Source organism: Cucurbita pepo, chromosome 15, assembly GCF_057944985.1.
Source record: "Cucurbita pepo subsp. pepo isolate OVF chromosome 15, ASM5794498v1, whole genome shotgun sequence".
Lineage (NCBI taxonomy): Eukaryota > Viridiplantae > Streptophyta > Magnoliopsida > Cucurbitales > Cucurbitaceae > Cucurbita > Cucurbita pepo.
Window position 1 is genome coordinate 1,536,162 of NC_141812.1, and position 27,874 is coordinate 1,564,035.

Below are 27,874 nucleotides of genomic sequence, written 5' to 3' on the forward strand. Positions count from 1 at the left end.
TTAATTCTTTGGGCCCAGAGCCCATCTAGCAGCCCAATTTCCATATAAAGAATCCTGTTTTAATCCTTTGGGCCCAGAGCCCATCTAGCAGCCCAATTTCAATATAAAGAATCCTGTTTAATCCTTTGGGCCCAGAGCCCATCTAGCAGCCCAATTTCCATATAAAGAATCCTGTTTAATCCTTTGGGCCCAGAGCCCATCTAGCAGCCCAATTTCAATATAAAGAATCCTGTTTAATCCTTTGGGCCCAGAGCCCATCTAGCAGCCCAATTTCCATATAAAGAATCCTGTTTAATCCTTTGGGCCCAGAGCCCATCTAGCAGCCCAATTTCAATATAAAGAATCCTGTTTAATCCTTTGGGCCCAGAGCCCATCTAGCAGCCCAATTTCCATATAAAGAATCCTGTTTAATCCTTTGGGCCCAGAGCCCATCTAGCAGCCCAATTTCCATATAAAGAATCCTGTTTTAATCCTTTGGGCCCAGAGCCCATCTAGCAGCCCAATTTCCATATAAAGAATCCTGTTTAATCCTTTGGGCCCAGAGCCCATCTAGCAGCCCAATTTCAATATAAAGAATCCTGTTTAATCCTTTGGGCCCAGAGCCCATCTAGCAGCCCAATTTCCATATAAAGAATCCTGTTTAATCCTTTGGGCCAGAGCCCATCTAGCAGCCCAATTTCAATATAAAGAATCCTGTTTAATCATTTGGGCCCAGAGCCCATCTAGCAGCCCAATTTCCATATAAAGAATCCTGTTTAATCCTTTGGGCCCAGAGCCCATCTAGCAGCCCAATTTCAATATAAAGAATCCTGTTTAATTCATTTGGGCCCAGAGCCCATCTAGCAGCCCAATTTCCATATAAAGAATCCTGTTTAATCCTTTGGGCCCAGAGCCCATCTAGCAGCCCAATTTCAATATAAAGAATCCTGTTTAATCCTTTGGGCCCAGAGCCCATCTAGCAGCCCAATTTCCATATAAAGAATCCTGTTTAATCCTTTGTGCCCAGAGCCCATCTAGCAGCCCAATTTCCATATAAAGAATCCTGTTTAATCCTTTGGGCCCAGAGCCCATCTAGCAGCCCAATTTCAATATAAAGAATCCTGTTTAATCCTTTGGGCCCAGAGCCCATCTAGCAGCCCAATTTCCATATAAAGAATCCTGTTTAATCCTTTGGGCCCAGAGCCCATCTAGCAGCCCAATTTCCATATAAAGAATCCTGTTTAATCCTTTGGGCCCAGAGCCCATCTAGCAGCCCAATTTCAATATAAAGAATCCTGTTTAATCCTTTGGGCCCAGAGCCCATCTAGCAGCCCAATTTCAATATAAAGAATCCTGTTTAATCCTTTGGGCCCAGAGCCCATCTAGCAGCCCAATTTCAATATAAAGAATCCTGTTTAATTCTTTGGGCCCAGAGCCCATCTAGCAGCCCAATTTCCATATAAAGAATCCTGTTTAATCCTTTGGGCCCAGAGCCCATCTAGCAGCCCAATTTCAATATAAAGAATCCTGTTTAATCCTTTGGGCCCAGAGCCCATCTAGCAGCCCAATTTCCATATAAAGAATCCTGTTTAATCCTTTGTGCCCAGAGCCCATCTAGCAGCCCAATTTCCATATAAAGAATCCTGTTTAATCCTTTGGGCCCAGAGCCCATCTAGCAGCCCAATTTCAATATAAAGAATCCTGTTTAATCCTTTGGGCCCAGAGCCCATTTAGCAGCCCAATTTCAATATAAAGAATCCTGTTTAACAACAACAATAATAATAAATATATATTGAAAAAAAAAAAGAAAGATTCTGATCAGATAGCTTCTGGTATGCGGATCAAATTGCTTTATTTATTTATTTATTTCATATAAAATTAAAATAATTATTTAATCTTATAAATAATGAAGCAACAACCATAAAAATTTTAAATTAAGTTAATTCATATAGTTAAAATAATTTATTTTTAATATTAGACTATTTTTTTTTAACATTTAAGTAATATTTGCAAACCCCAATATATTTTTAAAAAAATTATATTTCAAATAATTAAAAAATATTTAGTAGCGGAATAATAAATAATAATAAATAATTATATAAATTAAATATAAAAAATAATATATACATAATAATTATATCGTACGCGAATAATCAATTTAATTTATAAAATTTGCATTTATTTAAACCCTTCCAAAATCGGACAAGTTACCGGTGATCAAGTTTTTCGAGTCATTTGATTTTTTTAATATAGAATTAAAATTTACATATTAAATAAAGAAAATATTTTTTAAAAAAATTAAATTTTAACCGAAAATATCTGGTTTGAGTTATAGAATGTGAGCCCTTATTTTTTAATTAAGCTAATGATTTGAAGGTGAGATACAAAAAGTGGAGCAACCCAAATGAGCAGACTGCTCGATTAAGGCTGCCGAGAGGAGAAGCAAAGAGACGACCTGACCTCACGTTTCTTCCGGGACTCTCATTTTTATTTATTTATTTTTTTTGTTTCTTAATCCGAAATCCGAGCTGTGTAAAGATTGGAAGCACACAATCGAACTCTCAACTCAGTCCAACTCATAACACCCGATTAATTCTGTAAATTTTCTTCTTCCCTTGCACGCAACCCCTTTCATTTTCCTCTTTGATTTCGCCTTGTTTCTATCGATTTCCTTCTGTTCTTTGATTCCCGGCTGCTGTTTTTGGGGGTTTTAATCTCTCCCGATCATCTGAACCACTAATTTTGACTTGGGTTTGTCTTATCTTCATCTGCTTCAATCCCTTCATTCATGTTTCTTTTGAAGGTAATGCTTGTGGCTAACCCTGTTGCTTATTTTGATTCGTTTTGATTTTTTTGTTATCATTTGTTTGTGTTTATCATGTTATGTTCTTTATTTGAGCATGAATGTTTGTGAATTGGAACGTTTAGAACTAGCTTCCTTTTGAATTTGTAGACGAGAATTGAAATTTTTGTAATTTAAATGGGGTTTGATGATTCATATATTTCTTTTTCTGGCGTTTTCTGTTTATCCCTCTCAATGATTTGTGGGTTTTGTGTATCTTTTTGCTAATTGATTATGGCCTTTCGTGTTGCAAGACCATCTGGATTCTTTCCCCCCTTCCACTCCTTTCTCTAAATGCATAATTGTCTATATTCAGACTTTTCAAGTATTCCATCTTTCGTTTGTACTTCCCTTGCTTTTGCGAGATCCCACATCGGTTGGGGAGGAGAACGGAGAATAAAACATTTTTTATAAGGGTGTGGAAACCTCCCCATAGCAGACGTGTTTTAAAAACCTCGAGGGACAGCCCGAAAGGGAAGGCCTTAAGAGGACAATATCTACTAGTGGTGGGCTTGGGCCGTTACAAATGGTATTAGAGCTAGACACTGGATGATGTGCCAACGAGAAGGTTGAGCCTTGAAGGGGGTCGACACGTTGTGGTGTGCCATCAAAGACGCTGGGTCCCAAAAGGGGGTGGATTGTTGGGTCCCACATCGATTGGAGAAGGGAACGAGTGCCATCGAGGATGCTGGACCCCGAAGGGGGTGGATTGTGAGATCCCACCTCGGTTGGGAAGGAGAATGAAACATTCTTTATAACAGTGTGGAAACCTCCCCCTAGCAGACACGTTTTAGAAACCTTGAAGGGAAGCTTGAAAGGGAAAACCCAAAGAGGACAATATCTGTTAGCGGTGGGTTTGGTCCGTTACAAATGGTATCAAAGCCAGACACCGGGCGATGTGCCAACGAGGAGGGTAAGCCCTGAAGGGGGGTTGACACGTTGTGGTGTGCCAGCAAGGATGCTGGGCCCCGAAGGAGGGGGGAGGTGGATTCTTGGAGGATGATTATGTAATTGTTGACTTCCAGCATCGTCGATTCTTGGATAAATGATATAATTGGTGAATGAGTTAAGATTAACCCGTTCGGGAACTTCATCCTAAAGACCCTTCCTCTTCGTTTTCTTGAAGTATTTCTACACGTTCGGATTGTCTAAACTCTTATTAAATTGCTAGTTAAAGTGTTTTTGACATGACCATCTTTTTGGTATCAAGTTTTATGTGAATGACTATACTTACCATCTAAAGTTAAATACAACATGATAGTTGGATTTTGTTGTATTTTTCCTCTCTAAGCTATCTTCCGTCATATATTATTATTTTGATCTGGGTAGCTCAAGCTTTTCTTATTGCTATCTCTTTCAACTACTTTCAGTTAATGGACTTGCTGTATCGACCCACTGTCCGTCTTAGTGTATGATGCTCAGTGGAACACGGGATGCAGATAATGTTGGAATTTTTAGATGGAAAGCCCGTGGTGAATCGTCTTTAACATCTTCGTTGCTTAAGGATGTGGCGCCAGAGATCGAACTATCTACCTTTGGACGAGTGCCAAATCTTGGTAGTGAGAGCCCTACCGAGCTTCTTGATGGGGAGCGCTTAAACGTGGAACCAATAGCTGACTTGGACCTATTCTTTGAAAGGCTCTATAGCTATTACTGTGACAAAGGGCTTTGGTGCATCATAACAAAGTGGATAGTAGAGCTTCTAAGTCTTGGTTTTACCATATGTTTCTCAGCTTTTTTCTTACTATTTGTTGATTGGAATGGTCTTCGTAACGCCAAGTGCGGGATGGACGCAGTGGAGTCTGGAACTAAACCGTGTGATCTTGCCAAGGAAGCTCTTCACGAGCACCCCTTACGCCATATGACAGTTTCGAAAGCTATAATCATTGGATATTTGGGCATATTTTCTGTTTATTGGACCTTTTGCTTTTTAAGGTTTTTTGCACAGCTAAAGGACATTCTAGGAATCCGTCACTTTTACTACAACAGGTTCGTTGAACAAATTTTATCAATGCTTTTAAGTGACTTAAACTAGTTTATGAGTGTTCTTAGATTCATATTGACACCCAGTTTTTCTTTATGTGAAGTCTTCAAATATCCGACAATGAAATCAAAACTATGCCATGGGCAACAATTCTCGAGAAGGTTGTCGAGCTCCAAAGTACTCGTCAACTCTGTGTGGCTAAGGATCTCTCTGCTCATGATGTGGTCATGCGCTTGATGCGAAAAGAGAACTACCTGATTGGGATGCTTAACAGAGGAGTACTAGCTTTTCCTATCTCGCAATGGGTCCCGGGTGCTGGCCCAGCTGTGAAATTTGACTCGTCCAGAAATCATTACCGTTTAACGTTGACAAAAAGTCTTGAATGGACGTTGAATTGGTGCATACTACAGAGCATGTTCGATCGGTACGTACGTTTGTTACTGGAATTATTTCTCTCTGTTATTTAGAAAATGGCTATGGCTATGGCTAGGTCTTAGACGGATCAAATAGTACGAAAGGATACAAGTTTTTTAATGATTGTTGATAAGATCTCGAACATTTCAACGATTTTCTGCTTGCGATGTAGCATATCTACTGACTGAAACATACTCCTGTTGCAGTAATTACTGTGTGAGAAGGGAGTTCATATCCAATCCTAGAACATTAAAGAAAAGGCTTGTGGTTGTTGGAGTCGTGATGCTCCTGCTTTCTCCATTTCTTGTCATATTCATGTTGGTATACCTCTTTCTGAGGCACGCCGAACAGTTCTATAACCACCCGAGTACAGCATCATCTCGAAGGTGGTCAAATTTGTCGAAGTGGATATTCAGGGAGTTTAATGAGGTACAACGACTCTTTCGATTTTACTAGAGTAAAATTTATTTCCTTGTCCAAGTGCTCGATTATCCTATCTGCTATTGTGCTGACCACGTTTGGGCTATAACGTGCGACCGTTGATGATTATGACGTAAAAAAAGGAGAGATTTAGGTTGTAATATGTCGTGTAACAGATGACGATTATGAAATAACAGAGTGAGATTTCGTTATTCTTAAAAAATGTATCATATAATATTGTTATTGCTGCTATATGTTTGGCAGGTCGAACATTTGTTCAAGCACCGGATGAATAGCAGCGTGCTTCATGCTTCGGAGTACCTAAAGCAATTTCCCTCTCCGATTATTTCGATAATCGCAAAGTTCATTTCATTTGTCTTTGGGGGCTTTGCTGCTATTCTGATTATCATTGCTTTTCTGGACGAATCTTTACTGGAAGGCCATGTAATATACATTTCATTTACTCTTAGCCCCGAAATGATGTGTTCACTGTGCACTTTGATCTAAATACATTCTTTTACCATTCAGATTTTTGGCCGCAACCTCCTCTGGTATGCTGCTGTTTTTGGAACGATAACTGCTATTAGTCGGGCTGCCGTTACAGATGAGATTTTAGTTCTAGATCCCGAGGGGGCAATGTCTATTGTCGTGCAGCATACTCATTATATGCCGAAGAGATGGCGTGGCAAAGAAAATTCTGAGCGTGTGCGACTAGAATTTGAAACCCTTTTCCAGGTAAACTTGCTAGCGATTCATTTCGTTCTCTGTGTGGCTGGTAAGAGAATTAAAACCGGTATCTTCGAACTTGAGATCATCCCATCTATTGATGAAACTCAACATTATTAATCAGCAATGAGAGTATGACTCAGGGAGGGTTGATGTGAGATCCCACCTTGGTTGGAGAGGGGAACGAAACATTCTTTATAAGGGTGTGGAAACCTCTCCCTAGAAGACGCGTTTTAAAACCGTGAGGCTGACGGCGATACGTAACGGGTTAAAACGGACAATATCTGCTAGTGGTGGGCTTGGGCTGTTACAGCATACCTGACCACCTCAGTTACCCAATTTCTTATGTTCTTTTAGTTCCCTGTTGCTTAAAACTCTCTTACATCACACGACTTCGTCACCGACGTGGCTGCACTTACGAAGAACTCACAATCTAAGCCCCACCGAAGTGTTTTCTTTTCTCATTTTTCGTTGTTTGTCATTGAGGTTGTAATCTTCTCTCTTTCTCTCTCACGGACCGTTTCTGATGCAGTATACAGGAATGATGTTACTTGAGGAGATGGTCTCCATTTTTCTCACCCCATTCTTGCTTGTGTTTGTTGTTCCAGAGGTTGGCAGCTTTTATAGACTATATCAGAGCTGATTTTACTGTGGTCACTGTCTTGCAGTCACTGATATTTGTATATTTGCAGAGGGTGGATGACATTTTGCAGTTCATTGCAGACTTCACAGTGCATATTGAAGGTGTTGGTCATGTTTGCAGGTTATTGTGTTTCTTATATTATCATCATCTTTACTCTTTACTTGCATTTAACTGTTCCTGAATGAAAGAGTCAAATGAGATTCAAAAGAGTTAAGAGATGTAAAGCCGGGGGGAAATTCAAAGATAAGCATAAGCGAAGCATAAGTCGTCCCCCGTCCTCACGGACTTGCTATATACTCATCTAAATACACCCCTCCCATTAGTTACTATCTTTGCTAACCCGACTCTACATCTCGTTCTCATCCTTATTTATACCGTCATTAGCCCCTTCCCCTCACACATTTTCTCCTACATGTTAATTATCGGGTGTCTCATAAATGTGTTGTGAGATCCATCATTGGTTGGGGAGACATTCTTTATAAGGGTGTCGAAACCTCTCTCTAGAGGACAATGTCTGCTAGCGGTGGGCTAGAGTCGTTACAAATGGTATCAGAGCCAGACACCGGGTGATGTGCCAGCAAGGAGGGTGGACAAGAGGCGGTGTACCAGCAAGGACGTTGGGCCTTGAAAGGGGGTGGATTGGGGGGTCCCACATCGATTGGAGAAGTGAACGAGTGTCAGCAAGGACGCTGGGCCTCGAAGGGGGGTGGATTGTGAGATCCCACATCGGTTGGGGAGGAGAACGAAGCATTCTTTATAAGGGTGTGGAAACCACTCCCTAGCAAGACATGTTTTAAAAACTTTGAGGGGAAGCTCGAAAGGGGAAGCCCAAAGAGGACAATATCTGCTAGCGGTGGGCTAGGATCGTTACCGGCTAAAATTTAGGTTCTTATAATTTTTGGATGTATCCTTGTCTTCTGCAGTTTCAGTACCTTTGACTTCCCTAAACATGGAAATAGCAGCTATGGGTCACCACATAACGCACCAGGTGCGGAGCGAAGCTCCCAGGGGAAAATGGAGAAATCATTCTTAAGGTACAATCATCAGCTTTTCTGGACATTTTATGTGGTCGTTGCTCATTCAGATCGTTTCGTTATGCCAATTTCATTCTCGGAATTGTCTCTCTTAACTCTTCTGATTTAAATGCATTTCTGACGCCCCGTTCTTACTTTTAGCTGTTTGGATAAATGTAACCGCCCAAGCCCACTGCTAGCAGATATTGTACTCTCTGGGCTTTCCCTTTTGGGCTTCCCCTCAAGGTTTTTAAAATGCGTCTGCTAGGGTGAGGTTTTCACACCCTTATAAAGAACGTTTCGTTCTCCTTCCTCCAGTTTTTTAAAACACGTCTGCTAAGGAGAGGTTTCCACATCTTTATGAAGAATGTTTCGTTCTCCTCCCTCAAGGTTTTTAAAACGCGTCTGCTAGGGTGAGGTTTCCACACCCTTATAAAAAATGTTTTGTTCTCCTTCCTCAAGTTTTTTAAAACACGTCTGCTAAGGAGAGGTTTCCACACCCTTATAAAAATGTTTCGTTCTTCTCCCTCAAGGTTTTTAAAACGTTTCTGTTAGGGAGAGCTTTCCACACCCTTATAAAGAATGTTTCGTTCTCCACCCCAATCGATATGGGCTTGGGCTGTTAGAATAAATTTTGTAAAAAGTATGTAAATGATAGAACGAGAGCTGGTTCGATATTTCTTCTATGATATAAACATCTCATGCACGTTCTTTGTTTCAACCGTTTGACTTGCTTTGATTTGAGCGACCAACAAGATAGAATGTAGTTTTGCTAAAGATTAGCTGGCCCAGTTGTCCATTCATGAACTTGATTAGTGTCGTGTTTTGTGTGGGAATCCTGAAAATGTTGCATTCAAGTTAGTTTCTCTGAAGTGTTTCTTGCTGCAGTTTCTGTAGTAGCTATCCTGCATGGGAGCCAAATGCTCAGGGCAAGCAGTTCCTGTCAAATCTACAGACTTTTTGGGAGAGAATGTTGCAGCGTCGGGGACATGTATATCAGCCACAAGAAATATATCAAGGACGTCGCAGTTCAATCGGTCATCGGGACAGGAACTGGGTTTTTTCGGGGGAACTACCCCGCCCAAATTCAGCAGCTGCTAATTGGATGGATTTTCTATGGCTGGATGAACACCATAGAAACTTTCCTTACCTACTTGATCATTATTATACAAACGCACCACGAGATAAAGCCAGTAACTCGGGAGACATCCCTGAAGAACCATCTGAATCAATGGAGCCGAACTCGAAAGTTTATTGGACGCCACCCGACTTCACTCAAAGAGAAGGGAGCTACGAAGATTACTGGAAGGAAGATCACCCCATGGATCGATCACAATCTCAACTCGGGGCTTCCACATCAGCTCCGATCGTTCGCGAAAGCATATTTCAACATCAAGATTTTACCAGTACTGCAAATCCTGATACTAAAACTCAGTGGTGGGATCGAAATATCGCATCTTGGGATCAACCTGAAACAAGTTTCATGGAGCCTCCTGATTTCAATAGGCACACTACTATGAAGAGTCGCTACGATAACATCTCAGAAAGAAGCTCGGAGGAGCGACAACAGATGGAATGGAGCGAGTTCGGAAAGTTATCCCGAGCCACCTACTTAGAAGACATAGAGACTGGAGAATTGGATCTTCATTTCGGAGATGTGTACAGCGAAACTCCAGACGCTCTAAAACCCGAATCTACAAGGTTCGAGTAATAGGTGCTTATACTTTATATGTGGAAGCTAAGGGATGCATATTGATTTTCAGGGTTCTTTTATGTTTCTGCCAACTTTACAGCAGAATCCTTAAATTCTTTTTCTGTACATAAATTCATCAAACAAAACATTCTTCGTAGGCTTCTTCTGTTTGGTTTGAAGCCTCTTGGGGCCATGCGAATGTGCAAGTAATGGCACATTCAAGTTATTAATGACACCCAATTCATTCTTCCATAGCATTTCATTCTCTTGAAACTCGTGCTTAGACAAACCACGCGTCTCTTTCGAACTGAAAAGCTGGAATTTTATGAACTTCGAGTCGATGATTCCACATCGTTGGAGAGAGCGCTGTTGGGCATGAAAACTTGAAAACCTGAGCAAACTAAACTCGTGCAAGTTAGGACAGCATTTACCGATGAAAATGTAGTAACCCAATAGCAAGAAAGCTGTGCCCATCACACTGACACTTTGTTGATTGTCTTGTAATAACGGTTAGATGTGGATCAAAAAAATGTGTATGTCCCCTAAGAACCATGAGCTATAAATTTAAGATATTTTGATTCATACATCAACGGTGAAAAACTGTCAGTTACATTGTGACAACTTCATCAGATAATTTTTCCCTTCATCAGATAATTTTTCGATTACAAGGTGGTATCGTCTACCTCGTGAATTCAACCTTCTGCTTGAGAACCCGAGCCTTTCAACAGGCTCTACCTGCAAATTTCTTGAACATTCAATGCTACATTTTGGGGATGCAAAGGGAAGCATTAAAGTGCATTGTATCTTAGTCATTTCTTTTCCGAACGTTTCTTTTCAATGGCTCGAGCAGTATACAATTCAAATGATCTTCGTATTGTCCGAAGAAACCTTTGCACACCTCGGTGGGATGGGGTGAAAATAGAGCTGATTAATGTCATTATTTGAAGATTTCCCAACTTTTGAGTGTCTGAAGATGCATTTCGGGTCTTTGTATCGACAAGTACAGGATAAACGCTTGTGTGATATTTACACCATTAAATCGATTTCAAGCAAGGAACCAGCAAACTCAAACTTCCAGTCTATCCAAACTATTATCATCATCATTCTCCATACTTTCCCCTCCGGAGATCATTTTCATGATGGTTCGTGTAGCTTTGCCTACGGCACGAGAAGTCTTCTTTGCAGCTCCAGCAACAACAGGCTGCAAAGAAATAACGGGCAGGTCTGCTCTCTCTTGAATCATTGCTGTATTATGCAGACAACATAGTATAAGCTGTTAAACTCTGGTGATTAGTCATAAGCACGTGTAGAATAAGTTATCTTATACAACTTGTAGTCGAACATACACATAGTTTTTTGGTGGGCAACTGCACTGATCTGACGAATTCCAGCTTCTGCTGCTTGGACAGCCTGAGCTGATTTGTTTACCCCATCTGCTATCTCCTGGCTGTGATCACAACGAAATCCAGGCAGATTGCTCAGAAAAGTTGGAAGGAATGATGGTACACACAGAGAAGAGGAGATGATGATACAAGAAACAAGCAATATATGTCATATCCATGATGTAAATCTTTAGACCTGCTTAGAAGCTACTTTCATTAAGAAAATGAGAGAACAATCAAAAGAGAAAACGAAGATATATCACTCTGACCGCTGTGATCAAAAGACGAAGTGTGAGATCCCACATCGGTTGGAGAGGAGAACAAAGTATTCTTTACAAGGGTGTGGAAACTTTTCCCTAGCAGACGCGTTTTAAAACCTTGACGGGAAGTCCGAAAGGAAAAGCCTAAAGAGGACAATATCGGCTAACGGTGGGCTTGGGCTATAAGGGAGTGGACTAGACGGTGTGTCAATGAGGACATTCGGGGGGTGGATTGTGAGATCTCATATCGGTTGGGGAGGATTGAAACATTCTTTCTAAGGGTGTGGAAACGTCTCCCTAGCAAGCGCGTTTTAAAACCTTGAGGAGAAGTCCAAAAGAAAAAGGCCAAAGAAGACAATATCTGCTAGCGGTGGACTTGGACTATTATTTTTGTAGATACAAAGGGAAGCATTAAAGTGCGCTACATCCAAAACTTAATCCCAGGTTTCCTCAATACCCTTAAAATTTTCTACGCTAAAGACATACATTAACGAAGACGATTCGCATCTCAAAACTCGTCAAATATATTCTTAACCATAAAACTATTGGCAAGAAGAGATGGACCCAGATAAGGAACTGTTCTCACCTTAGATCGCTAAGTTCAAGAGTCAGATCACTGATCTCCATGCCAGAAAGTCTAATGGCAGCCATCGTACCAGGAAGTTCTTCCCGAGCTGTGTCAGCTAGTTTTGAAAGTGAAATGGCAGCTCTGCGCATCGCCTACATAAAATTTGTAGAAAATTACTACTCTCAGATTCATAATTCATAACATTGTGGCGTGTTATCAATGAACTTACATTAAGCGTTGGCACAGCCGCAATGACAAGGCTTGTAAATGCCACAGAAGCCTGCACCAATAAGCACAAATCAATGTTTGTGCAAATACATAATGAACAAATAACTCGTTAGAAGTATGTGAAAGTGGGTGTTCATCACATACTCCCATTAGTAAGCACAGGTCAGCTCCTACCAAGGGCACAATTCAGAAACATCCAACTTAATAGAAAAGCAGTATCAAATAACTAGCTCTATTATAAGGAGAGGTGTTGTTATGGGAACAAAAACCCTCAAGTGATTTTCAATCCAGAGCTCAACACAATAAAAGATAACATAGCCGTTCATCTACGAAACCTAAAACCACACCGAGCTTCTCGAGCTTGAACAAAATACACCTATGACATCTAAGGATTATCCTCTCCATCTCTCTCTCTCTCCCTCTCTCCCTCTCTCCCTCTCTCTTAAAATTATAGGAAACATGAAAAATGCATTACCCAAAGGGAGAATGTGTGAGATCCCACATCGGTTGGAGAGGAAAACGAAACATTCTTTGTAAGGGTATGGAAACCTCTCCATAATAGACACATTTTAAAAACCTTCAAGGGAAGCCCGAGAGGAAGAGCCCAAAAAGGACAATATCTACTAGCGATGGGCTTGGGCTTGGGCTTGGGCTTGGGCTGTTACAGAAAGACAACCAGACTAAGGGAGGAGAGCTCTCCTTCCTAACGATAGCTACTTACAAAATCACCTTCCAATTGGGAAGGATTTGTCCTCTCCATCAGAAACCATACATATGTAAGGTGAAAACCCAGCCAGAAATGATCAGCAAAGGTAACACGATTTCATTTGTTTGTTGTATTGTTTAACATTACATAATTGTATTATATTAAAGAAGATAACATCACACACTCACAAACAGAAATTAAACAAAGAGACACAAAAATTTACGTAGTTAGGAGAGAAAAAATTCCCCTACATCCACGAGCAGCAACAAACCTCAATAATCAAAGTGTAACACACTTTTACACTGCAAATCAAAGTGTAACACACTTTTACACTGCAAAGTCTCACTCAATAAAGTTCCTCCCAAATGTCACTCACAAATACAAAATGACACTCAAACTCAATGTCTCTCAACCATCCTAGACTACCCTTTATAAAGGCATAGAAGCATTAATGTCATACATGAATCAAGATGATTCATGTATCAAAAGAGGGAGATGAACCAAACAAATTCCAATGGATAGGAAAGAAGAATGCACCAAAAATGTTTATGGATCCAAAAGATTCATCAACTTATTCTTCATGAAAATTTACAACATCAATCATCTCTTTTAGTCTTCTTAGCTCAACATCTCTATAATCAGAAATTGATCTGCTAATGAACATTCATAATAATCAAAAGTAGTAAGGAGAAACTTTCAAGGATTGATAAAACCAAAAAACTATTCTATTTGTTAGGAACTAATCATAATCAACAAGGAATAACAAAGAAACGAAAAGAAGGCACAAGTTCACCATTAATTCTTAAATCTCAAAGAAACATTATCGGTTATAGAATCATAATCATAATCAACAAGGAATAACAAAGAAACGAAAAGAAGGCACAAGTTCACCATTAATTCTTAAATCTCAAAGAAACATTATCGGTTATAGAATCAGCAGCATTCTTCAGGACACAGCCAATAACTACCAGAAATTCACACAACACACAGCAACTCGAGAGGATTTAGGAGACAAAAAAATATGAAAAATCCAATTTACCGTTAGGGCAATGAATGTCAAGAGAAGAGAAGCCTTGTCGTTCAAGCTCAATTTGGCGAGAGGCTGAAATCCAACACTAGGGCTACCCACTTCCACATTCCATTGCATTCGCTCTATGTTCTTCTCCATCAAAGCCCGATTCGAATCGTCAATCCCCACAGACTGCTCATTCCGAACAGATTTCTCTGAATCCCGACAACAAAATACAACCAATCGGGCCGGTTTAGCTCGCGAATTGAAGAAAGTGGGCTTAAATTTAATGGAGTTCTTGGATGTGGAAGAGCTGAAGCCATGAACAGGAAGCAAGAAGTAGGGGAAACGGAGAAATGTCGCCGATCTCATTGGAACAATTTCAGAAACAGTAAGTTGAGATGAAGGAGGACGGAGGAAGGAGGTGGCTCCGCCGGCAAATGGGGCTGTTGATTTAAACTTTATATTTTGTTTTTAAAATATTTTTAAACTAAACAAAATAATCTAAAAAACACATTTTCTTTACTTTATTTCAAAAATTATCTAAAAAATAATTATCGACACTTCCTAGATTATCTAAAAAATTATAATGTTACATGATTTAAGATAATTATATTTTTTATTTTTTTAAAAAATAATTTAAAGACATTTTTGGAATTTTAAAACAAAATATTAATAATTTACTAATTAAACTTTTTTTAGTTAAAAAATATTTTTGTGATTTTTTTAAATTTAAACTTATTTTTAAACTTTTTAGAAATTTCTTAGAGAGGGGAAAATTGAGTTTTCTCTAAATAATAAAAATTTAAATATCTCGAATAAAGTATAAAATAATACAATAAAACCAAGCTATAAGCTTCGCATTTTTTAATATTTAAATAATTTATTTTTTAAATTGACTAAAATCCTATTAAATATTTTCTAAAATGTAAAATTAATAAAATAAAAGTATATTTTGATTGATTAAATTAAATTTTTTTATTTTCGTATCATTTCTCATCCACAAAATTATTATTATTATTATTATTTTAATTTTTTCCATTTTCTTTAAAGAAAATCAAGGCCCATCTAAAGCCCACATAAGGCCCATCTTTTCACCATGGGCCTTGAAAAAATCTTCTCATGCCCCCAAATATAGATCTCAAAATATCTTCTACTATGTTCGATTTAAAGTTACTATCCAAACTAACAATTGAGATTCCAATAATATAGCTAACATAGAAATAAACAGGATAGGATGAGCAGATGAAAATCGGCTCGGTGAGATTCGATGAGCTGAAAAACGCATAATTGTGCAACAATTGAGATATGTGTCCGAGTAGTTTTGAGCCTGAGCTACGACTCAGGCAACGACACAGATCTGCAGCTATCGAGGAGGAAGAAACCACCAACTACTCTAAGCACTATAGCAAATCATCCTTTTACTCAATGGATAGCCTGAAATGGCAAACTTCTTTGGGTTATCACAATGAGTTCAGAAAATGAGAATTTCTTCGCTTGTATTGATTGATGCTGTTTGTAGCACAAAGATCAATCCTCGAAAAAATGGGTCTAGCCAAATATGGCACAACCGTTTGCTAGGGTTCCACACCATGTTGGTGGTTGACTCGACTACGACTTTTGGTGGTGTCTCATTTATACGCTCGTACAAAAATTTTAGGTCTAATGAAGAGTCTAATTTCATTCACTAAAGTTTAAAAAGTATTAATTGATATTTGACCTTATTCTTATTCTTATTATTATTATTATTATTATTATTATTATTATATATTAAAAAATAAAATTGGTATTCAATCATTATAATATGAATAAAATATGCATTAAAATCATTAATTCCTTTTCTCTCACGTGCTTCGTAACACGTGTGAAGCTCTAGTAGTTTCAAACCAACATTTTTTGAATGGAATTCAAACGTTGAAATTTTGACGAGTAATTAATTAGTTATTTATTGAAATTTGGTGGCTAAAGTTATATCTTAGCTAATTAAACTCATTAAATAACATATATTTTCCTTTTTAATTAGGGTTCAAAATCAAATTGAAAAACACGAAAACCAGTCCAAGTTGATCAATTCAAGTGCGATAGTTATCGGTCTAAGACCCGATTAACCTAGACTACCAACTCAAACCATAAAGGTCGGGTTGGGTTAGATTTTTTCGGTTTGAGTTGAGTTGAACTTTTTTAAAACTAAAAATTCAGGTCGTTCATGAGTTAACCCTATAACAACCCAAACCCACCACCAACAAATATTGTCTATTTTGGTCCGTTACGTATCCTCGTCAGTCTCACAATTTAAAACGCGTCTGTTAGGGAAAGGTTTACACACTCTCATAAGGAATGTTTTGTTCTCATTTCCAACCGATGTGGGGCCTTAAAATTCAATCCTCTTGTAGCCCAGCGTACACCCCTTGCTGTGTGGCTTTGATACCATTTGTAACAACTCAAACCAACCACGAGTAGATATTGTCCATTTTTTGCCCGTTATGTATTGCCATCAGTTCACGTCTATTAGAGAGAGGTTTCTACACTCTAAAAAGGAATGCTTTATTCTCCTCTCCAACCGAGTGAGATCTCACAAACCCAATCCTACCCTACTCTACTTTTAAGATTATTAAAAAAAATTAAGAATATTTGACGTTTGTAATTAATGTTAGTGATGCATTGTGACTTATAAATATTTAATATTTGAGTTTTATGAGATTTTAGTCATTAACGTAACCTACCATGTACATAAATATACTTTTCACAAATAATTAAAAAGATAATATCCCGACAATTCAATTCAACTCAACCCAAAAGTAAAGGGTCGGATTGAGTTGAGTTGTGAACTCTATTCGAGTTGCTCAGGTCACCAACCCAACCAACCCGAAATTTTAGGTTAGTCTAAAAGATTTCTCTAACTCAACCCGACCAGCATATGACATAGCTCTATCACACGGTCCTTATTGGCTAGCTTATCACATGGGATTAAATTAAGGCATAGTTTTAAAACCTTATTATTATTATTATTATTAAACCCTAAGTTCAATCCATATAAAATGGAGGCCTTAGAACACTTCTTCAAACATTGCTTGAATCCATTCATAATCCATCCCTTTCAAATCAAATAACTTTGGAATTTTCTCAATATAAATTTAAATGGGTTTCTATTTTTATATATTTTATCAAAAAATCCAAATGGGTATTGTTCTTATTGCTTCTTCTTTTGCCCTAGCTTCCAAAATTCACGTTCTTTAAATCGGGATCAGGGTACGACAGATAATTCAATGAATAAATGCTCTTTGGAGCTGTTTTTGCTTCTCAGTATTTCCTCACACGCGTACAGTTACAAAGAAAACAGAGAACACTGAAAAGGGTAAAGGAGAACAATAGTTAACAAAACAGGTAACGCCCTACACCCAGGATTTCGATTAGGGTTTGAAATCTGGATCTAACACTCGATGGCTATGAACCCATGTTGTCTAGTCATGTTATTATTTACTTTTCACTTCTAAGTGTTTCTTAGTCATCATATTCTTAGGATCGTTGTCATTCAAATGTGGTTCAGGTTCATTCATATAACCTTTGTTTACTCGAATGTTACAAAATAGAACAAAGCAAGGTATCCTTCTAGAAAGAAACGTTTATGTGATCTAATAATAAATTAATAAATAGGAAAAAAAAAAGTCAAGAATTTCAAAATAAATTCATGGAACCATTGTAAGATGCAATGAACTTAAGAAGTCGTCTCCACTGATTTTTAACACGAGGGCAATTTAAACGAATTTTTTTAAATAATATGGATTTTTTTTTAATTAAATAAGATTATGATTATTATTATTATTTTATTTATCTTGCTAGCTTTATAGGTATAGATAGGACCAACAAAATAAATAAATAAATAAATAAAAATGGGAGACAAGTTGGGTTCATGAACATGGCAATAAATAAATAAATAAATAAATAAAATTTTAATAGGGTGGTCCCATGTAATTGGGAATGAAATGATGACGTCAGCAATCTCCCTAGATATGGCAAGTTGCTGATTTGGTTAGGTGGCTTTACACTCAAAAACCCTAGCTAACTTCACCTATCTAAATCTAAATGACCTCACCGTTATTTAAATAATTTTTACTCGGGTGGCTTTACTGTTAGAACGCCTTGTCGTTTTGTTGTATGTAGGACATCGTGCATGTGTATGCTCGTAAAAACCATGAAATAATGAAACAAAATCCCTTCTTTTTTTAGAGTCAGTGTGCACGAATGATATACATTCAAGAAACAATACAGTGCACGGAAGCGATAATGTCTAGAGGGTTTCGTGTACATGAAAGTGATGTACGTGAAACCACGAAGAAAAGAAAACCCTGATAATTTTTTAAAAAATCTTTTTTTAAGTAAGGATAAAATCATCCTTGATGGTTAACGTTATATGTTTCTTTGTAACAGCTCAAACTCATCATTAGTAGATACTGTCTGTTTTTAGCTCGTTATGTGTCGTCGTCAGCCTCACGGTTTTAGAATTCACGTTTTTTTATGCCTAATTTTATGATATATGTTTTGAAAGTCGTTTTTAGAGATCTCGGGAAAAGCCCATTTTGTAACGTTCACATATCATGTCTAAGGCAGCGGTTTTAGTTTGGTTATGTTTTAGAAGTTGGATCGTTGTAAAAGCGAGCCCGAATAATTTAATGGGAAAAAATAAAAAAAGTTAAAAGGAACAATAGAGTATTTAGGTAGCAAAAGTCTTATCAAGTGGTTGAAGATACTTAATAATTAATTACATTAAAGGAGATTTCTATGGACCCATTTCTTGCAATTTGTTTGAAATAAATTGCATTAACAAATATATATATATATATATATATATTTATTTATTTATAAAAGTTTTATTATTGATTATTATTTATATATTTTCTAATTTTAATTTTAATAATGATAATCATCATAATATATATATATATATATATATATATATATATATATATATATATATATATATATATATATATCAACCATTCAAACTTGTCACAATATTGAACATTGACCAATATAATTGTTAGGCAATTAAAGATATAATTTATGTTTATTTCATTTAATAAATTTTTTAATTTTTATTTCTATAGATCGCTATTTTTTTTTTTTAATTTTAGGTCTAATAAATACTCGACCGACCTGTTTATTATTTTATTTTTTTTTAAAAAAAGTTTATCCGTCTATTAGACACAAATTTTTTAATTTTAATAAAATTTTAAATATGTCATAAACCTATTAAAAATTCAAAGATTTATATTTTTTTATGTATAATTTAACCTATTTTTTAAAAATTATAAATTGTGTAACTACAGAACTTTTTGCATGTATCGCTTGTATATTATCGACATATCATCTATGTGATCACGAGATTTTAAGTCTCGTATGAATACCGTTTTATTACTAAGGTATCTCAAAATATATAGTATAAAATTTGTGTAAAATTTAATATTTATTGATATTATTTATTTATTCTTTACTATTTTTCATAAATATCAATGACATTGTGTCGATATTTCCATGGATATTACCGTAAAATTGAGATCTCGACATTGTTGAAAAAAGTCTGGAGTATACGTGGAAGATAAGGTTGTAGCTTAGAGCTCGCCGTGTCTAGAAGAACTCCTCCCTAAAGTTCGAGGATGGTTGAGAATATATATATATATATATATAATAAATCTAGAAATAAAATATTATTAATAAATTAAGCAAAAAAAAGGAAACCGGATTAGACATGTTCATTTAATCCGTTGAAACTCATCTCGAACGGGTGGAGAAGGGTGTGTTGGATGATGGAAGTCCCACATCGGCTAATTTAGGGAATGATCATGGGTTTATAAGTGAGGAATACTAACTCCATTCGTTTGAGGCCTTTTGGGGAAACCCAAAACAAAGCCATGAGAGCTTATGCTCAAAGTGGACAATATCATACCATTGTGGAGAGTCGTGTTCGTCTAACATGGTATCAGAGCCATGCCCTAAACTTAGTCGTGCCAATAGCTCAAATCCTCAAATATCGAACAAAGAACTCCAAAAGAAAAGGAGTCGAGCCACGATTAAGGGGAGGCGCACTATGTCTGGCTCTGGTACTGTTTGTAACGGCCAAACTCCACCTTTAGTAAATATTGTCCGTTTTGGTCCGCTACATATCGTCATCAACATTAATCATTAACGACGATACATAACGGGTCAAAATGGACAATATCTACTAGTGGTGGGCTTGAGCTGTTATAGATGGAGACAAAGAAGACTTTTTCCGTTCCCGCTCTGCTTTGCAAACATGGTGCGTTTTTTAAGAGTGAATAACAAAAGGTTTATTCTCTAATTAACTTATAATAATCACACCATTTAATTAAAATGAGGTTGTTGATTAGATTCCTTGTTTAAATCAACTTGACATTAAATAAAATTCATTAATTAATTTATCTTCCTACGATCTAATAACTACTAAACTAATGCACTCGTGTCATGTCCAGCCTGTAAGCAATAGCCTAATTACGGGTGAATTCTCTACATATCTCGATGACGTGTTCCGCCACGTAGACGGCTAATTACTGATTCGGATAATTATTATTTATTTTATATAAAAAAAAATCAAAATGGGACCCATGGCGCCGCCGGGCCTGTGGCGTTATTCGAGCACGTGACCCAGCTACTATTATATTTAATTATCTTTGTAAAAGTTAAAATTATTTTTCATTCCCTCAATTTTAAATTATTTATAATTCCGCCCAAGCTTTTTAGTTTAATTATTTTGTGGATCGGGATTCTTCATTATTTCCGTTGCTATATATAGGGCTTAATTTTTCAAATTTGTTTTAAGCAGAGGCAGTTTCTTACGAGTTCCGATTCAATTTCCGGTGGAATTTCTTATGGAATCCTCTTATTTTTCGTTCTCCGATTCCGATTTCTCGACGGGATCTTCGTTCGGATCGGCCGAATCGTCGTTCTCATGGAGCGAATTTTTCCCGATTCCACTGCCGGATGAGTTTCTCGGAAATCAAACGGAATCGGAATCGAAAATTGCGGTGAAGGAAGAAATCGAAGTGAGTTCGATCGATTTCGCGGAGGAGAAACAGAGGAAGACGACGGCGGAGAAGAGTTACAGAGGAGTAAGGCGACGGCCATGGGGAAAATACGCGGCGGAGATTAGGGATTCAACGAGGCATGGAGTTAGGGTTTGGCTTGGAACATTTGATAACGCGGAAGCCGCGGCGTTAGCGTATGATCAAGCGGCATTTTCAATGAGAGGAGCACTGGCGGTTCTGAATTTTCCGGTGGAAATGGTGAGGGAATCACTCCAGGATATTAAGTATCAACTGGAAGAAGGTTGCTCGCCGGTGGTGGCTTTGAAGAGAAAACACTCTCTGAGAAGGAAGTCGGCGGCGGCGGCGGCGGTGGAGAAGAAGAAGATGAAGAAGAAGAAGAACATGGTGATTTTTGAAGATTTGGGAACAGAGTATTTGGAAGAACTGTTGATGCTAAGTTCATATGAGAGTTGTAGCATCAACCCCTTCTGAGATTCTGTTCTTCATCTTCAAAACAAATTTTCTCATGTCGATAAATCCCTTTCATTAATTTTTTTTTTCAGCCATTTTTGATGTTCTTGTGAAGGTTTAGATTCTTAGAGATGTTTAAGTATATGAAAGTAAAGTGAGGTTGTTCAAATTTTACTTCTCAATAATGTAATCTTATACATTAAATGAACTGTAATCTTAAATTTTGAATTTTGTTTATATTTGGTTGACCAGTTTCAATTTTCTTTTTTTGTTTACTAAACTTTTCAAAGTTCTAGAATTGTTCAAAACAACTCGTGGTATGCTGGTATGCGACCCAAGACAACGCTCGATTTTGAAGGGAGTAGATTATGACGTCCCACATCGATTGGAGAGAGAAACGAGTGCCAGCGAGAACGTTGGGACTTGAAGGGATCCCACATCGATTAGAGAGAGAAACGAGTGTTAGCGAGAACGTTAGGACCTGGAGGGGTCCCACATCGATTAGAGAGAGAAACAAGTGCCAGCAAGAAAGCTGGGATCTAAAGGATTCCCATATCGATTAGAGAGAGAAACGAGTGCCAGCGAGAACGCTAGGACCTGAAGGGGTGGATTGTGAGATCCCACGTCGATTGTAGATGGAAACGATTGCCAGCGAGAACGCTGGGTCCCAAAGTATTTATATAAGGAGAGGGGAATAAAGCATTTTTTATAATAGTGTGAAAACTTTTTCCGAGCAGACGAAAAGGAAAAGGACATAATATCTGTTAGCTGTGGCCTTAAACCGTTACACGGAACTTTAAATTGAGTTGAAACTAGATTATTTAAAAAATTACACGATTGTTTGAAATATAATTATATATCATATATTTATTTTACTAATAAAAATGATTTTCTTAATTATAATTTTGAAAATTTAGAAACTAATTTTTTTGAAAATAACTATAATTTATTTAACAAAACAATTTTTTTAAAAAATGATAAATTAATTAGTAAATATAAAAATTAACTAACTAATATTTAAAATAGTATTAGGTAGCAAAAAGTTGATAATAATAAAAAAAAAGACCAACAAAAAAACATACATGTTCTTTGTTTTGTTTTGTAAAGTTATTTAGAGACAATATTTTGAAATCCATAATTAATATAATAAAAATGAATGAATTAATTAATTTTTTATTCATTATGAAAAAGTGAAATAAAAATAAAAAATAAAAATAATTAGCTTCTCCAATAATGTGGTATTCATTTCATTGTATGTCCCATTATTTTGTCTCTTTCTAAAGAATCAATTAAACCACTCTTACAAGACATCTCATTTCATCATAAAATTCCAATTTAAATTATTCATATATAAAAATATATTATTAAATTTTCAAATAATTCATATATATATATTTTTATATTAAAATACATTAAATTACAAGTTTAACCCTCTCTTTAATACCGTCTCAGTCTCATATATCTCTAGACAATTTTTTGACTTTTTCAATTTTGTGTCGATTATTTTCCAAAGGCACGGATTTAGTAGAGATAAAAGTGAAAGTTTACGATAGATGTAAAGTTTAATATTATATGGGTCTGACCCTCGTTCGATCTTTCCATAACTTTGTTCCTCAGCTCCCATTGCTCACTATAATAGCTTGTTTCTCGGGTAACTTGAAACCCAGATGAAGTAGTTGAGTCATAGTAGCTCAGTAGTCATCTTATGTTTTTTAGTGCACTCGAAAGGCATGATTAGTTCCACAAATCTCACTGTACTTACCATGTTACACGAATAACCCGAGACCACATTTGAATGAGAACGATCATGAGGATAGACGACTAAAAAAAGCTTAAAAGAATTGAAAGTCACTATCTATACCAACAATCTGAATTTTCCTTTTCAGTGGCTCAATCACAAGAACTTCATGGTTAGCCGTGCATATGAGTGAGGACAAAACATGTTAGAACGAATGTCGAGACCATCCGAATTTGTCTCAAACATGGGCGTTACAGACCATAATAAACTTCTGATCGGGCACCTAGGATTTATACGACATTAAATTAATATTTTTGCACATCTAAAACTGCCCCTCCTCTCAGCCCATAGATTATGTTCTAACCAAACATGTTAGGGAGAAAAGCTAGGGTTTTAAGGGAATCTTCAAGTGGCATTATAATATATATAATATATATATATAATATAATATAAGAATTAAATAAGTTATATAGTTGACAAATAACGTACGTCCATTTAAAAACATAACAAATATTAAAGATAAAGTTAGTTATAGAGATATTTAATAATTAATAAATTTAATATCATTAAATCATTCCTCAACACACCATATCCAATCAAATTTAGTTTCGTCTACAAACATATATAAGATTTTTATTTTTATTTTTTCTTTCACGCACCATTAATCACGATTGGATTTATATCTTTAAAAAATAAAAATATTTATTTTCTTCCATTCAGTGGAACATGATAACGAGCGAGAGCGAGTTAGATAAAATTTCTCGAATTATTCGGAGGCTAGTAGGAATATTCTCGTTTTATGTAAGTTTATCGCTGACCATATTTAATATCATGATTAAATTAAAATTATGATACTCGAGTAAAGGAGAACAAAAAAATCCGGGTTGGTTGTATGAGATGACTTATGAGTTATCATGTGCCAAATTTAAATTCTAAATCATGATCTAAATACTGGGTTAGGTCAAATTAAGACATTTTTTTGGACTCAATCGGTTATTCTGATCGTAAATTTATTCAATAATAAACCCGACCCAATTCAACTATAAATTTTTTTGGGTTAGGGTTGGTTTGGCTAGTTTATTTAAATTTTTATTTTTAATAAAAATAAAAAAAAATTAAATCCTTAAAATTCTATTTATATTTTCAAACATTTTAATTAAGATTTACTATTCAATTTAAATTTTGAAAAATTATCTTTCAAATAGTTAAAATTATTTTAAATTATGGTCGGAGAATAAATAATAAAAAATAGTTTTGAAACTAAATAAAAATAAAATAAATATATACATATAATTATATTTTAAGTGAAAATCTATTTTTTTAAAATTAACAAATCATATATATATATATATATTTAGATTTATAAATTAATTTTGATATATATAAATATATATTGGTTTCAATATATATTGTTTGATTTCATTTGTGTTTGTTGAGATATGGCTTCCCGCGCTAAATCAGGAAGATTACGGATATTCATTCCTCCCCAATTTTTCATATCTCCTTCAACCTCGATCCCATATTTAAATCCCTCTGCTCCGATCTTCGAACTCCACTCAATTCACAGTATTCAGGTTCGTGATTCTATCAAGCTCTGATTTCTATTGCTCTGATTCGTATTTGATTTTGCATGTTCTTCCATGAATTCAAACATTTTCTTTTGTTTCTTTCGTTTTCTGGCTACTTTCTGGTTTTCGTCTTACTTAATCAATGAGTAACGAATAGATCGGTTGTTCTTTGCTCCTCCTGCCGTTTGTTTGTCATTCGCTTTGAATTTTGTCTAGGAGTACCAGTTGGATATGCAAGCATGTTGTTCTTGTTCTTTTAAGATATATTTCTCGGATTGTTTGATTCCTGATCGGAGTTTTCGTAAATGGTTATTTTTTTGTTTGTTTCACTGTTATGCAGACGAAGTGTATGATAAAAGTTACAAGAGAGTAAATAATGGGAAAGGAGTCATTACAAGTACTAAATGCATTAGATGTTGCCAAAACACAATGGTACCATTTTACAGCAATCATTATTGCTGGAATGGGATTCTTCACTGATGCATATGATCTATTCTGTATATCTCTTGTCACGAAATTACTTGGAAGAATCTACTATCATGTTGATGGTGCGCCAAAGCCTGGATCATTGCCTCCAAATGTTGCTGCTGCGGTTAATGGTGTGGCGTTCTGTGGAACGTTGGCAGGGCAACTCTTCTTCGGCTGGTTGGGCGATAAAATGGGGCGAAAACGAGTCTATGGCGTTACTCTAATGCTGATGGTTGTTTGCTCCATAGGCTCAGGCCTCTCCTTTGGCCATAATTCACAATCTGTCATGACTACTTTATGCTTCTTTCGATTCTGGCTCGGGTTCGGTATTGGTGGCGATTACCCTCTTTCGGCAACGATCATGTCGGAATACTCGAATAAGAAGACTCGTGGTGCGTTCATTGCTGCTGTGTTTGCTATGCAGGGGTTTGGAATTTTGGGTGGAGGGATATTCGCCGTTTTCATCTCTATGGTATTTAAGGCTAAGTTTGATGCTCCAGCTTATGCAGTTGATCCTGTTGCCTCCACTGTGCCCCAAGCTGATTATATTTGGAGGATTATACTAATGGTTGGAGCTCTCCCTGCTGCTCTTACTTACTACTGGAGGATGAAAATGCCCGAAACTGCACGCTACACGGCGCTTGTAGCGAAAGATACAGCCCAAGCTGCATCAGACATGTCAAAAGTTTTGCATATGGATATCGAGGCAGAAACTTCAGAGCCTGCTCAGTGTCACGGTCATGCTCGAAAGAGGGAACTAGAGTCTGCTCAGTGTCAGGGTCATGCTCGAAAGTGCGATCGTGACACTCAGCAGCTGCGAAATGCGTATGGATTGTTCTCGAAAGAGTTTCTTCGTCGTCATGGAACTCACTTACTTGGAACTGCAATTACTTGGTTTTTATTTGACATTGCATTCTACAGCCAGAACTTATTCCAGAAAGATATCTTCACCGCAATTGGATGGATTCCTCCAGCAGCCACCATGAATGCAGTTGAAGAAGTCTTCAGAATAGCAAGAGCTCAAACATTGATAGCCCTCTGCAGCACTGTGCCTGGCTACTGGTTCACAGTGGCTTTCATTGACAGAATTGGAAGATTTACCATTCAACTCATGGGATTCTTCTTCATGACAGTCTTCATGTTTGCTTTAGCCATTCCATACCATCACTGGACTTTGAAGGACAATCAAATTGGCTTCATAGTCCTCTACTCACTGACGTTCTTCTTCGCCAACTTCGGACCGAATGCAACCACTTTCGTCGTCCCAGCTGAGATCTTTCCAGCACGATTCCGTTCTACTTGCCATGGGATATCAGCAGCATCTGGGAAGCTCGGAGCTATGGTGGGTGCGTTTGGTTTTCTATATTTGGCTCAAAGCCCGGACAAGAACAGAACCGATGCAGGATATCCTCCAGGCATTGGAGTCAAGAACTCGCTTCTTTTGCTGGGTGGACTTAACTTGTTGGGAATGTTGTTTACTTTTCTGGTGCCTGAAGCCAAGGGAAAATCATTGGAAGAGATGTCAGGCGAGAACGAAGATGGAACCATTGAAGAACTTGGGAGGCAGACGCAGGCATTTAGCCATAGAACAGTTTCAGAGGCTTAAGGATTCAACCTGTGGTATTCCCATTAGAATTAGGCTACTACACCATTATTTCCCTTCAGTTTACAAATTTAGGAAGTGTTTAGTTTCTTATATTATTATTATAGAAATGTATTTAATTTCTTCTTCCGGTTCGTGTCGAGAATAGGTAGAGTCTCGACATTATCTCTATAAATTCCTTCATTGAGAAGGTTCAATATATACTTTTACGTGAAGTGTCGGGCCATGCCTGCATGTCCGTTGCATGTCAAGCCCCTTGTATTGTATCACTTCATTGCTTTCCTTTATGGCTTTCATGATGCATAGTTTCTTTATTGTATTTTCTAAGTGTATAACGTTTCAGCAAAATCATGTCTATGCCTAACCTGAAATGTTTCGGCAAAATCATGTCTATGCCTAGTAAACCTGAAATGCTTCGAAATGTTAGTTGTCAATTCCAAATGAGATGCGATGCGAGTAGTCGTCAATTCTTCCTAAGGGTTATATGTTAGCTAAGATATGCTTTCTTTGCTTATCGTCTATACATTGCTTTCTTCATTTTTTTTTCAATATTGCTTTCAAACTCTCCTTCTAAAATCTCTCTACCCCTTACAGATTTCGAGTTGGCTAACTCAATAAGTGGTGAGAGCGAGAGTGACGCACATTCGCTTGCAAGTGATGACCTTAAGGGTGTTGTCTCTGGTGCCATTGTAGAAGTAGGGGTTGGCAAGTTGACAATAAAATAGGAGGGTAAAAGAATTGTATGGATCAAATGGAGAAGGAGCATAAGAAGGAGAAAGTTATGGAGAACAGGTATTTTTGAGTCTTCCAATTTATTGCAAAAAAGAAATAAATAAATATTTTTAACTTAATTAAATTACAAAATCTTAGCTTAAACTTTGAATCTCAAAAAAAATTTGTACACCGTACATCTTACATGAGACGGACGGTGTAGATGTGTTTACATTTTTGGTTATTCGAAAAAGCAGGAAAAAGAAGAAGTGAGATCCGGTTCAATCTCCATTGCATAAATATGCTTCAACTTCTTCCTCTTCTTTCTCATCTCAAAATTCCAAGGGTTCTCTGACTGGTAACTATTAATTACTCATTCCCATGCTCTTTCTCTTTTTGTTTGCTTTA

The 27,874-nt window shown here is 36.9% G+C and overlaps 3 protein-coding genes and 1 pseudogene across 4 annotated transcripts; 3 read left to right on the top strand and 1 right to left on the bottom strand.

Annotated features, from left to right (window-relative positions):
• Positions 1–2,346: 2,346 nt before the first annotated feature.
• Positions 2,347–9,971, top strand: LOC111811589 (autophagy-related protein 9). Its single transcript, XM_023698514.2, has 10 exons — positions 2,347–2,782; positions 4,192–4,810; positions 4,909–5,229; positions 5,426–5,648; positions 5,904–6,083; positions 6,168–6,374; positions 6,898–6,975; positions 7,058–7,128; positions 7,932–8,042; positions 8,910–9,971. Exons 2-10 carry the CDS (start codon positions 4,233–4,235, stop codon positions 9,730–9,732), a joined length of 2,592 nt encoding a protein of 863 aa, XP_023554282.2. The 5' UTR covers positions 2,347–2,782; positions 4,192–4,232; the 3' UTR covers positions 9,733–9,971.
• Positions 9,972–10,271: 300 nt separating this feature from the next.
• On the bottom strand, positions 10,272–14,318 carry LOC111811121 (uncharacterized). Its single transcript, XM_023697861.2, has 5 exons — positions 13,898–14,318; positions 12,154–12,204; positions 11,943–12,076; positions 11,061–11,161; positions 10,272–10,959 (listed from the first exon to the last, which is right to left on the bottom strand). The coding sequence occupies exons 1-5, from the start codon at positions 14,237–14,239 to the stop codon at positions 10,781–10,783; spliced, it is 807 nt and encodes a 268-aa protein (XP_023553629.2). The 5' UTR covers positions 14,240–14,318; the 3' UTR covers positions 10,272–10,780.
• Positions 14,319–20,633: 6,315 nt separating this feature from the next.
• LOC111776238 (ethylene-response factor C3) lies at positions 20,634–21,547 on the top strand. Its single transcript, XM_023655635.2, has one exon. It carries the CDS (start codon positions 20,752–20,754, stop codon positions 21,397–21,399), a length of 648 nt encoding a protein of 215 aa, XP_023511403.1. The 5' UTR covers positions 20,634–20,751; the 3' UTR covers positions 21,400–21,547.
• A 3,017-nt stretch (positions 21,548–24,564) lies between these two features.
• LOC111811936 (inorganic phosphate transporter 1-4 pseudogene) lies at positions 24,565–27,137 on the top strand (annotated as a pseudogene). The gene is made up of 2 exons (XR_015412005.1): positions 24,565–24,690; positions 25,025–27,137. The product of XR_015412005.1 is annotated as an inorganic phosphate transporter 1-4 pseudogene (transcript).
• The last annotated feature ends 737 nt before the right edge of the window (positions 27,138–27,874 follow it).

Coding starts and splice junctions, on each gene's coding strand:
- LOC111776238 (XM_023655635.2), top strand. CDS start 20,752: ATGGAATCCTCTTATTTTTCGTTCTCCGATTCCGATTTCTCGACGGGA.
- LOC111811121 (XM_023697861.2), bottom strand. CDS start 14,239: ATGAGATCGGCGACATTTCTCCGTTTCCCCTACTTCTTGCTTCCTGTT. Junction 12,205..13,897: donor TGACATTCATTGCCCTAACG/GTAAATTGGATT, acceptor TTATTGGTGCAG/GCTTCTGTGGCATTTACAAG. Junction 11,162..11,942: donor CTTGAACTTAGCGATCTAAG/GTGAGAACAGTT, acceptor TTGTGATCACAG/CCAGGAGATAGCAGATGGGG.
- LOC111811589 (XM_023698514.2), top strand. CDS start 4,233: ATGATGCTCAGTGGAACACGGGATGCAGATAATGTTGGAATTTTTAGA. Junction 5,649..5,903: donor TATTCAGGGAGTTTAATGAG/GTACAACGACTC, acceptor TATGTTTGGCAG/GTCGAACATTTGTTCAAGCA. Junction 8,043..8,909: donor ATGGAGAAATCATTCTTAAG/GTACAATCATCA, acceptor TTCTTGCTGCAG/TTTCTGTAGTAGCTATCCTG.